Here is a 13,350-nt window from a genome sequence, read left to right on the forward strand (position 1 = left end):
AAACTTGTATGTACTTTTGTGACATGGACATGAACAGCACCATAAACAGCAATAGTAAAATATAAGCGGATAAGTGAAGGTGTAAATGGAGTGAGCTCATGAGATGCAAATACAGAATAATTTAGGTTAACAGGTTCCATTAATAACAAAATGTTGAATATATGTAAAAAATACAGCCATTATTGTCCAGTTTATTTTCTATAGCCAATTTACAAGATTAAATCAGATGTTTCTAAGAGAACACTGAGTTGGGGTTTAAATGTTTTACTGGCCCGGCCCAGCCCCACAGTTAATTGGACATGTGATAACCACAGCAGTTTGAGTTTCTGTCTTAAATTGTCCAGCTCAAATCCCACTGGATTACCAAAGGCTGCTGAATTGAAGTTCAGGTAAACCTTTTTAATTACATACTTACAATTAAGCTATATAATGACAAAAAACAAAGAAGACACTTTGTGCCTACTGATACATTGCAATGATAGATGACACTCTGATATATAAAGGAAATTGTATATCAGAGAAAACCTAACTCTATATTTGTAACATGTTTGCAATTTGTGTAAGTCTTCATCTACAAACATAAAATTAAGTAACATGCCAAGGGGCTATAGTGTTACTTTTAATTAATTACTTAACAATCCACCTCTTCAAACTCATTTGGCAAAACTTATACTATAAACGACAACACTCATAGTGGTATTTAATCTTAATTTCAGTTTGTAAAATGCTACAAAATATGTCTATGACCTCTTTAAAGCATTTTGCACTTTTCTAATAGAAAGGATTACTTTTATTATTATTATTTTAATTAATTTTTTTGGTGCAATGGCCTGGATAATAGATAACTTTAAAAACAATTATATTTAAAAGTGAGCATATGGTCACTCTAAGGACATGAGCACAGCTCTATATTGCACAAATATTAGTGTGAATTGAAGAGGTGAGAATAATAACTTCCATTTAGCAAAAAGGAAAATCAAGTGAAAAGTTTTTAAATGGGAACTATTCAAGAAGGGCAGATATGTTTTATTTGATAACAATGCAACTTGTTAGAGCACATTTAATGTTGCAGCTGAAATGAGTAGAAACGTCAGAAGGAAACAATATATCTTTGAATAAACGTTGTATTATTGATTCTTTGTCATATGGAATTATTAAAGGAAGATTTTTGGATATGACCAAAGAAATTTCTTCCAGAACTTAAATGTCTCTATCAGCAGCATTTCTGCTTATGCAAGTCACGTGGCTCTCTTCATGGCTAGTCAACTGTCCAGAAGGATAAACTGGATTATTTAGATTCTAACTCAGTGATTTATTTACACAATTGAACAAACTGGTATTGTTTGCATTTAAGAAAATTATTTAGAAAAAGCCTTTGCCTGCAAATAAATTATGAGTCAAAACAGTGAATTTGGGTTCACTCTGAAATTCCTGATGAAGGCCATTATATAAGTATGTCTCACAACGCATGCATGCAAGACCTGTATTATGACGTGCTGGTTAACTGAAGAAATATTCCGAGTTCAATACAAGTTAAGCTCAGTCGAAAACATTTGTGGCATAATGTTTATTACCACAAAATAAAAGTGATAAGTGTAAGTGATAAAATCACTCATCTTTTCTTTGTAAAGTTATGGCCAAACGTAGAACTTTTCTGCCATGACAATGTAATATCAACAAGCCCTAAAACAACTGTAAAATTATGATTTAAACAACTGTACAGCTCAAATAACTTCTGTTTTAACAGAAGAATTAATGCGAGTGCTTTTATAAAATTATAAATTTTACATTTCTGCCTTTAAATACCCTTGTAATTACCAGTTTGTAACCTAAAAAAAAATTCTCTGAATATAAATACATTTTGAAAAATAAATCTAATATTGTGTAGGTCCCCTTCTTGCCGCCAAAACAGCACCAACAAGCATTTCAGAATATCCTTCAGAATATCAATATCATTTCAGAATATCATTCAGAATATCAATATCATTTCAGAATATCATTCTGAAATGCTATTCTTCTCACCACAATTGTACAGAGAGGTTATCTGAGTTACCATAGACTTTATCAGTTCGAACCAGTCTGGCCATTCTCTGTTGACCTCTCTCATCAACAAGGTGTTTCCATCCACAGAACTGCCGCTCACTGTATGTTTTTTTTTTTTTTTTTGGCACCATTCAGAGTAAACTTTAGAGACTGTTGAGATCAGCAGTTACAGAAATACTCAAATTAACCTATCTAACACAAACAATCATCCATGTGATTATCTAATCAGCCAATCATGTGTCAGCAGTGCAGTGCATAAAATCATGCAGATATGAGTCAGGAGCTTCAGTTAATGTTCACATCAACCAACAGAATGTGGAACAAATGTGATCTCAGTGATTTGGACCATGTCATGATTGTTGGTGTCAGATGGGCTGGTTTGAGTATTTTTGTAACTGCTGATCTCCTGGGATTTTCATGCACAACAGTATCTAGAATTTACTCTGAATGATGCCAAAACACAAAAACAGAATGCTATTCTGAGATGCGGGTTGGTGCTCTTTTGGCGGCACGAGGGGTACCTACACAATATTAGGCAGGTTGTTTTAATGTTGTGGCTGATCGGTGTATATATTGAAGGATGTAGCAGTGCAAACTGCATTTGAGCCTACAGAAAACCTAAATACAGCAAAGCAGTGTTGCTCATTTCATATGTGAAGAAGTTTTGGAAGTCCCAGCAGAAGCCCCAGTAGCCCATTTAATTATAAAGGTCAGAGGGAGGGTGAAAAACAGGCAGGGAAATCTTTAATTAATTAATTAATTGAAAAGAAAAAAAAAACTTGACTAACATTTTAAGTGAACATTCCACCTAATCATGAATGGATGCCAGTCTTATGTCAGAAGGAAAATGCAATATACAGTAAGTATTTATTTTACAAATAAGGTCTCTCCCAAATGTTGTTTTATATTACCATTTTGAAATAGCAAAAAAAAAAAAAAACTCAAGGAAATGTTGAGAAATAAATGTGATGAGGAGTAAAATACTACTTTGAACTAGTTGGGTGCTACCAGCATGCAATGAATGAGACTGAACAATTCTTTGTTATGTTGCTGAAAACAACTTTCCACACATGGTACCAAAACGTGGCGCTGTGATTGTGATTCATAGGCTTTCTCACTCAGATGAGATTCGAGATGATGCCCAGCAGTGGTGATGGGAAAAATCTGGATCTCTCCAGACTAACAGATGCCGAAGCCAAGCATGTCTGGCAGGTGATTCAGAGAGACTTACATCTGCGGAAGAAAGAAGAGGACAGACTAGGGTGAGACATCCATAACCACAAAATTCATTTTTTAGATGACACACTTAAAACAAAACTTTATTTCTTGTTTTTAATATGCAATTCATAGCAAAATTGTCTTAAATCAGAAATGATTATTTTATTCAACTCTTTAATTAAAAGACCAAATATGTTGTAAAAAAATAAATACATTTAAAAGCCATGTGATAACCATGTGATTTATTAGAGCCGTTTTGTGTACGAGTACCATCAACTGCCCGCACTTGTTCCTAAATGGTCTTGTCTAACCATCTCTGGCCCTGTCTGATCTGGTGTTTCATATGTGGATCAGGTGATTTGCTGGTTCCCTGTCTCTCGCTCACTTAGACATTGTGTCGAAGAAGCGACACTAGGGGTCTCTCTTGAGCGACGAATATACCTCTCATCTATGAAAAAAGGCCAATGAGAAGAAGGCAGACAGAATTTGCATGTCCCACCCGGGGAAATACATCTGTTTCATTCAGAAATTTTCTTCGGAGCCGATGGTCGTGTATGGCGCGAGCTGCGAGTCACACACACCTGTTCCTCTTACCTCTGAGCGATCTGCTGTTGGATCTACGGCACACTGCAGCGGCTTTCTTCTTCTCTGCACGACAGTGCAGTTTGCCCTTGGGCGCTTCGACAGTGCAAACTAAAAGAGTGTTTGTAAAAGAATGATTTTCTCTAAAAGAGTATTTTCCTCTAAAAGAGCAATACACAGCGGCGTTGAATGTACTTTTCAGGGCACGTCTTTGTAAAGATGCCTTTCTGCCCCTGTGTAGTTCCTGAATGCGGTAGAATGCTCTCCGCTCACACCGAGGTGGATGGTTCATGTTCTCACTGTGAGAACATGACCATGGCAACGTTGTGTTTGCGGCTTTCCTTCAACCGAAGGAACGCCACTCCAGCCCCCCCGCGTCGCTCCTTCTTCCCACGGGATTGAGGACGACGTGGCTGGCGATGGAGGCGATCTGGGAATGGCAGTGGGCTCAGTTTCGCCAGGTACACCCCCGCGAACCACCCGCCCCCCCCGGCATGCTCGTTGACTTCCGTCCGGGCTTGAGGCAACAGCGGCTTGCCTCACAGCCAGCCTGCCTATCCTCTGGAGCCCCCCTCGGATGGAGAGTGGAGGCTTCACCCCCAGTCAGTGCAGCTGATTTGGGAACGGTTCGGCAAGTCTCAGGTAGACCTGTTTGCCTCCCAAGAGACCTCCCACTGCCTGCTCTAGTATGCCTGAACAGAGGCTGCCCTCAGGGCAGACGCACTGACACACCGCTGGCCCATGGGGCTGTGCAAGTAAGCATTTCCCCCAGTAAGCCTTCTTGCACATGTGCTGTGCAAGGTAAGGGAGGACGAGTACGAGGAACAAGTCACTGTAGTGGCTTCCTATTGGCCCACCCGGACTTGGTTCTCGGACCTCATACTCCTCGCGACAGCCCCTACATGGCAAATTCCTCTGGGGAAAGGCATCTGCACCCAGACCTCTGGAACCTCCACGTCTGGCCCCTGGACGGGATGCGGAATATCTAGCTGATCTACCACCTGCCGTGGTAGACACAATCAACAAAGCCAGAGCCCCTTCTACCAGGCAACTTTACGCCCTAAAGTGGCGCTTGTTTGCAAAATTGGTGTTCTTCTCAGGCCGAAGACCCACAAAGGTGCGCAGTCAGGTCAGTGCTCTCATTTCTGCAGGAGAGGTTGGAGGGGAGGCTGTCCCTGTCCACCTTGAAAGTCTATGTAGCTGCTATCGCAGCCCAACACGACGCAGTACGCGGCAAGTCTTTGGGTAAGCACGACTTGATTATCAGGTTCCTAAGAAGCGCCCAGAGGTTAAATCCCTCCCGGCCAAGCCTGTTCCCCTCCTGGGATCTCTCAGTGGTCCTCACGGGCCTTCAGAGACCCCCCTTCGACTTGCTAGAATCAGTTGGACTCAGGACCCTCTCCCTAAAGACGGCTCTGCTGATCACGCTCGCCTCCATCAAGAGGGTCGAGGACCTGCAAGCATTCTCTGCCAGCGACACTTGCCTGGAGTTCGGTCTGGCAGACACACATGTGATCCTAAGACCGCGGCCGGGCTATGTGCCCAAGGTTCCTACCATGCCCTTCAGAGACCAGGTAGTGAACCTGCAAGTGCTGTCCCGGAAGGAGGCAGACCCAGCCCCTTCGTTGCTGTGTCCGGTACGTGCTTTGCGTACCTATTTGGACCACGCGCAGAGTTTTAGACGTTCTGAGCAGCTCTTTGTACACACAGGACTTTTCTGCGGTGCGGTCCCCTTACGAGCGGACCCACGTCTCCCTTGGTCAGTTACCACTGCCCCCCAGTCCCAGTGTCTGTAGCAACTCCTCCCTCTGAAGAGGCGGGATCTACCACCGCGCCACTTCCCACATGTGACCTAAAAGCCCATGTGGTGTATGTCACCACTCTTACCTCCCCCCTCTCTGGGCAGGTGTGGTCTCCGCAGGGTCTTTTCCCCCTGAATGAATATGAAACTGGGTAAGACCTCATTCCCCGATGCATGTAAGGGCCCCAGCCGTTGACGCTATGCGAGAAAGAGGCCCGGCTTGGCTCGGCCCCTTCCCAGGTTGGCAAGCATTGCCTTGTTCCCCTGTCTAGGGTAACTATAAGGATTCCGACAACTTTATGGGGCATTGGGGGAAGGGTACGTGCAGTCTGATACAGCTGGTCGTTTTGGCACGTCAAGTACCTGCCCGCTCCTGTGTCAGCAGTACACGTACACAGCTCAGCGCATGGCGTGATTTAAATTGGACCTCTAGTGTCGCATCTTTGATACAACGTCTCGTTCCCTCCATCAGGGAACGGAGGTTACATCTGTAACCTAGACGATTTTGCTTATCAGAAGTCTTCTCTAGTCTGATCATCTGGTATCTGCCATTTGACTGGAATCTGTGGAATGTCTGTCATACTTTAAACTGCTTCAAAACATGGTTCAGGAACAGTTCCACTGCATTTAGCCTAATGCAAATGCAGCTAATATAAATCTGAAATCATTGTTCTAAGGATAACTTGTTTAGGGAGAAAATTCCTTTTAGTATCCATCATTACTTCTCTTCCACAGAGAATTGTTTGAATCTTCAAACCACCAAAAATGTATTTAGGCATTCTAACCAATTGTAGTGTAGGTTGAAGGTTAAAAATCCAGAGCTAATTATTGCTTTGTATTTGTTTGTGCATTAACAGTTGAATTATATTTTGTGCATATGAAAATTAAGATATGGTTGGATAAAGGCTCATCTTAGGCTCAGCGTAGTTACATTCAGTGAGTAATGGGGGATGATTACCGAAGGATATTGTTAGTTACTTTCATGTATTCGGGAGGATGTGTCTGCCAGCCTTAGACCTCATTAGTAAATGTGTCATAACAAACTGTTACTAATGTTCAGGTAATTGGCAATTTTTCTTTCTTTTTTCTTTTTTTTTTGTGTGGAGTGGTTAATGACTTGGCTAGCCAAGAAAATGTCTTGTGAACGTTATAAGTCATGATTATGTAATGCAAATCATATTGTACGGCCGCTGTCAGGATACATAATGATTTGCTCCTTTTAATCATCCATAACAGGGTCACACATGTGAACATCAGTCAAACTAACAAACATGTGGGAAGTTGTCCATGGTAGACTTTGACTTCAGTGATTGTCCGTAACTGGAACTAAGTATTTGTTTGCTGAGGCTCCCAGTTTGATTCTGGTTGTTAATTTCATGCCACCTGCATGCACTGGCACTATCAGGTCCAGTTCCTAACATTACCAACACTGTTGAAGCTTCCTTGTATTTCTAAAGAGCAAATACTGTAAAAGGCATCTCTTGTACAATCCTGATGTTCGTTCCTCTGTTATTGGTCATTTGCACTAATGTGTCTGCTCTTCAGTTTAGCTTTTGGCACCTTAAATACCATTACAAACAGAGCAAGCCCATGTATGTCTAAATTCCATTCATTTTAAAAGAGGTAATAGGATTTGTCTCAGTATATTGAATAACATCACATGTCTTTTTTGCTTCAATTCTCCCACAGTTGGAAGGCAAATTCTGGTTCATTGAACTCATTATTGACACGTGATGACAAATGAACATAAGGTATATGGATTTAGAATACATTCGCAAGTGCATAGGACACATTTTGAGCGTGCACACAAACTCTTTTGGAAGCATATAGGCTTAATTGAGAGCGTGCGTCCAGTTTTGTCTGCAAAGGAAATCCCTGTGCAAGCTAAGAGATGCGCGCTTGCACAACTGGTATATGGATGCACTCTCGCATGATAGACTATGCATGCATTCATGACATTTAAAAGTATTATAAGACCATAGAACTACGGTCTATTAAAGGGAAAGTTAACCCAAAAATGAGAAATATCTCACAATTTACTTACCCTTACGCCATCCCAGATGTGAATGATTTAACACAAATGAATATTTTAAGAATTTCTCAGCTCTTTTGGTCCATACAATGCAAGTGAATGGGTGCCAACATTTTGAAGCGCCAATAATCACACAAGTCAACATTAATGTAATCCATAAGACTCTAGTAGTTCAAACAATATCTTCAGAAGATATATGATAGGTGTGGGTGAGAAACAGGTCACTTTCACATTCTTCTTCTTGTGTTTTTGGTGATTCACATTCTTCATGCATACCGCCCCCTACTAGGCAGGGAGAATAATTTCATAAATATTGATGTTTCTCACACACATAATTTTGATGCATTTATGTGCTTTTTGAAACGTCAAAATTTTGACACCCATTCACTTGCATTGTATGGACCTACAGAGCTGTGATATTCTTCTACAAATCGTAATTTGTGTTCTGCAGAAGAAAGAAAGTCATACACATCTGGGATGTCATGAGGGTGAGTAAATGATGAAAGTATTTAAATTTTTGGGTGAACTAACTCTTTAAGCTGGACTATGGCTCATTAAGCCATTCATTTGTATTTATCTTCACAACACATTTTTATCGTATTTATGTATCTTTTGATTTTACTTGATGAATTTATCATTAATTTCCGTGCCTCACCTGACATGCTCTGGCGTGCCTCCCCGTTTGAAAACCATGGTTCTAGGGTTTGCAGACTCCAGGACTAAACAATGTGCATTTGTGGCGGAATGAGGATGGGGATTATGCTTCATCACTGCTGTCTTTCAAGCGCACCTCTTCTCAGGGAGCCGGCTTCAAATCTCCATGTGTGCACACACTGGCATTCTTGCACGGCCAGGACCAGAACTGGGACGGTTCAGAGCTAGATGAGATGGTGTGCTACCTGACCAGTTCCTCGGTCCACCAGACATGTTAATGAGTCGCCGGGAGTGAATCCGTTCATGTTGCCGCCGACGGGCTAGATGATGGGCCGCCTTCCCCTCATGCTTACCGCAGGCCTGGGAAGACAGGCCGCCAGTGACACCGCCGCCCCTTGTGGCGTGGACTTTGGTGGGGATCGTGAGCTGCCGATTGACCCAGCCCTTGCCTGGGCCATCCTATGGACACTTCCCTGCCATTTCACGGAGCCCCGTGACCAACATCACCTTCGTGAGACTCGGTAATGACCTCCGTGATCATAAACATGGACAGAGACTGGGAAACGACCTCTGTGGTCGTGAACATGGGCAGAGAATTAGGAATGACAGAAAAATGTTCTCCTCCTTTTTTGGCCAGCAGGGACTGTGGCTACAGGGACGGCCAGGCATGGGCACTGGGACGTTAACCGTGGCAGGCATGGGAACTGGCTCGTTGGCCATGGCAGGCATGGGCACTGGCTCGTTGGCTGTGGCAGGCATGGGCACTGGCTCATTGGCAGTGGTGGGCAAGGCTGATGGCTGGCTTGGTTCTGGGGCTGGAGTGGGGCTGGCGTTGTCTTCATTAGCAGGGCAGATGGTGAATGGAGAGTCACAGCTTACCAGCACCCACTCCACATATCTGGCGAAGGTCCCTCGAAGATCCTCCCCAGACAATGTGGTCTTAGTCATGATGTTGAGTCCGATGTAGTAGAAAGAGCATAAGCATTCGTCTGGGTAGTGGGTAAGGTGAGCTAGATCAAAATACTCACGAATATGGTCCTTGAGGGAATGATCCTTTTGTGAGAGGAGGCAAACTGCCAGTAGATCCATGTTGTTGTGGTCAGTTCTTCTGTCACGAGTTGTGGAAGTGATGATGATGAAGGAGAGGCAAGAGGCAATGGATCAATTTGCAGGCTTTAATGGAGAAGATGAAGACGATATATATATATATATATATATATATATATATATATATATATATATATATATATATATATATATATATATATATATGTGGAGTACCATAAACTAAATAAACAAACCAACACAACTATTACATCGACGAGAACTGACCAAGAATGAACAACACAGGAGGGTATTTATACACAACAGAACTAATGAGTGGATGGCAGACAGGTGAGGATGATTGAGGAACAGCTGGTAGCGATGAAGGAAGTGCACTGTGGGAAATTAGTCCATGGGGAGACTTTTATACTCCACAGCTGTGAAACAGAGAGGTCATTGTGCTGGAAGGCCATCCTTTTGGCCATGATGCTTGAGAATTTGGCACATTAAACATGGAGGAATTTTAATAGAGCACAAGAAAGGAAACCCCTAGGGCAGCATGTCACTTATGTGGAGTCATCTTGTCTCTTGTCTGACCTGTGCTTGTAATCTAAAAAGCAATCTTATCAGCCCAACCCCCACATTTTGCCTTGCACTTGATCAAGTGTATTTGCACAGAACTGCAGTTTAGAACTGCAGCGACTCAAACAGAATTTCAAATATTTAGATTGGCCAACTGAAATGAATATTTCATATGAGAAAATGAGCTCAACATTCCTAATGTTCATGGCTAACACAGTTTTACAGATTATTACTCTGTTGTCTTGCAGGGAGCTGAAGACCAAAATATTAAAAGAGGACACAAAGAGAGAGCTGCTGGAATATCAGCCAAAACTCAGCGATTCTCTCTGCATCCGTTGTTTACAGCCCTTCAAATTCCTTGTCAACAGCAAGCGCCAATGTCTGGACTGCAAGCTCTTTGTCTGCAAGTCCTGCAGCCATTTTAACAAGAAGGACGAACGTGGTTGGGTGTGTGATCCATGCCACATGGCCAGGTGAGCCTTAAAGGAATAGCTCACCTTCATGGCATTCCAGATGTGTATGACTTTCTTTCTTCTGCAGAACACAAATTATGATTTTTAGAAGAATATTTCTGCCCTGTAGGTCCATACAATGCAAGTGAATGTGTGCCAAAATTTTTAAGCTCCAAAATCCACACGAAGGGTCCATAAAATAATCCATATGACTCCAGTGGTTAAATCGATGTGTTGAGACATAATATGATAGGTGTGGGTGAGAAACAGATCAAAAGTCTTTTTTTTAATCATAAATTATCCTCCCTGCCCAATAGGGGGTAATATGCACGAAGAATGTGAATCACCAAAAACAGATGAAGGAGAAAGTTAAAAGTGAAAGAACAAAGGACTTAAATATTGATCTGTTTCTCACCTACACCTGAAGACATGGATTTAACCACTGGAATCATCTGGAGTAGGGATGTGCAAGCATGTCGACAAGTGGACTAGTCTTTCAACAACTGACTAGTCGATTAGTGACATCGATCAGTAATTTTTAAAGAATAAAAATAATTAAAAGGTTTTTTACTTTTTTAATTTTTATATTTAAGACAGTGTGTTAATATTGGAATTATTGTAGTTTCATTATTTAAAGTATAATTTAATTTTTTTTTTGCGAGACATACTACTCAAACACACTTTGCTGACCTTCATAGCCGGATATATAAGACAAAGATCACTGCACGGACCCAGACCAGAACCCTCTCAATGGTGGATGAATGAGCCCATATATATATATATATATATATATATATATATATATATATATATATATATATATATATATATATATATATATATATATATATATATATATATATATATATATATATATATATATATATATATATATATATATAGAGTCTAAAAGAGTCACTTATGTGTTCGCGTCTATTTAAAGATGCTGTTCCGTAAGTGTTCCTTGTGCGAGAGGCACATCTGCCGTCAGATCAGCATGAGAGCTGCATGATCTGTCTGGGCCGCGCCCACACAAAGTCAGCTCTCATGCAAACACAATGCCCTCACTGCAAAGACATGAGTCTCAAGACACTGTGCTCGCGATTCGTCCTGGTTCTGAGGGATAATTCTGCCTCCCGTACCCTCCCACCCAACTCTTCTGTGATACCTAAGGGATCACACAAGTAGGCACGGCAGGGCCGCAAGGTTGAGCAGGATGAATTTGATGAGGACCTCATGCCAGCACATGCCCCGCGAGCCCCTCAATCTCCATGAATTGTGTCTATGCCGATACATTATGTGCGTGACGAGCTCAGACCCTCCGTAGGAGCTTACAGCCTCGTCTCATTCGGCAGTTCTGACTCTGGGGAAGATAACGAAGTCATGTCTCTCGCTGCATCAGGCGAGTGGTCAGTGGATGATGCTACCACCTCTCCCCCAACAAGGGCTAGGAGCGTGTAAGCATCACTGAAAAAACTTGGGAAAAGCCACTCTATTTGATGCTCCGGTGTTTCCAACAGGCCTTTTCGGAGGCTCCGTGAAAAGAATTGCTGAGGGCCACATCACGACTCCCAACAATCACAGGTTATGAGACATTTTATGCCAAAATGGAGCAGTACTTCATCACAAGCTTGCTCCCACTCTGTCTCGGTCACGCCTGGCTAAAAACCCCACACCAGCTGCCTCAGCGCCGCCAAAAGTCACTGCCGAGCCGCTGGTAAAGCCACGCAAGCTGTGTCCCAAACAAAGTCAGTCACTTCAGCACAAGCCCTGCGCCGCCGGGAAAAACCCCCCACATGCAGCAAAGTGCTCCTGACACCCAATACTGTTCCCCTCTTCCCCACTGCTGTTTGTCGGGAAATAAATACTGTTGTTCAATATGTTGTTCAATATGTTGTTGTATGTGTCTCAGATTAATCACATGCAATAAAGTTTGCACATTACACACAACAACTTCCCAATGGTCAGCGGCGCATTATATCATGTATGAACATACAAAGATTGTAAAAAGAGTACAGCACTCGGACGAGACACTCACACTTTTTCAATAAAGGAATTTCCCATTTCAAAGCCCACATATTTTGCACAACCATTTCCCAGTGGTGAGTAGCGCATTATAACATGTTATGAACATACCAAATTGCACTCTGTCCCGTTACGCAGATCCATGGTGAGCTCTTACTGGCATTCTGACTAGGTGCTAAAGAAATTATCGAAGAAACACCCATTTCAACTGTGTTCTGTCTTTCATGGTTCTGTCTATAAACGTGCAAGTGTTACGAGCTGAAATACACTATGTTCTCACAAAGAACGCGATTGAGGTTGTTTCATATGAATTAATAAGTCCTCACAGGCTTGTCAGAGCTGGTGTTTACAACGATTGAGCACAATCTGTGGGGTGACCACACGATATGCTGCATGCACAGACTAAGACACACACAGAGGAATTTAAAGTCGTTCTGGATAAGGTTGGTGCGTTTTGGACCATTCTAGTTCTGAGACACTTCAATCACATGCTTGCGACACGTCCATTCAAAATGTTAACTCAGAAACAAATCTTATCGCACATCATTCCTCAGGACTCATGCTTCATGTACCAGCTGCAACGCGTTACAGGCGGGTTTTAATATTCGCATTTGAGGGAGCTGTGTATCAATTTAAATTCCTTCATTTCAGTCTGTCTCTGGCCCCCCGCACATTCCCGAAACGTATAGATGCGGTGCTCACCCCATTGAAAATGAAAAGTGTGTGTGTTTTGAATTACCTCAGCTATTGGTTATTACTAGCCAATCAGAGGCACTACTGAGTGAACACTGAGACTTGCTGCTTTGCCATATGGAAAATCTGGTCTAATGTCAACTGAAAAAGGTCTAAAATCTCCTTTATAGGAGTTCATATGTGCGTAACTCATGAACAAGCGCATACAGACCATCCTTCGGTGT

The 13,350-nt window shown here is 42.2% G+C and overlaps 1 protein-coding gene across 2 annotated transcripts in view; it reads left to right on the forward strand.

Annotated features, from left to right (window-relative positions):
• The first annotated feature begins 312 nt into the window (after nt 1-312).
• LOC127659365 (melanophilin-like) overlaps nt 313-13,350 on the forward strand; it is a 29,223-nt gene continuing 16,185 nt past the window's right edge. For both annotated transcript variants that reach the window (XM_052149151.1, XM_052149152.1), the window contains exons 1-3: nt 313-389; nt 3,152-3,305; nt 10,205-10,429. In XM_052149151.1, coding sequence (XP_052005111.1) covers nt 3,166-3,305; nt 10,205-10,429 — 365 coding nt within the window. In that variant the 5' untranslated portion in view covers nt 313-389; nt 3,152-3,165. The remainder of the gene's footprint in view (nt 390-3,151; nt 3,306-10,204; nt 10,430-13,350) is intronic.

Source organism: Xyrauchen texanus, chromosome 18 (assembly GCF_025860055.1).
Source record: "Xyrauchen texanus isolate HMW12.3.18 chromosome 18, RBS_HiC_50CHRs, whole genome shotgun sequence".
Lineage (NCBI taxonomy): Eukaryota > Metazoa > Chordata > Actinopteri > Cypriniformes > Catostomidae > Xyrauchen > Xyrauchen texanus.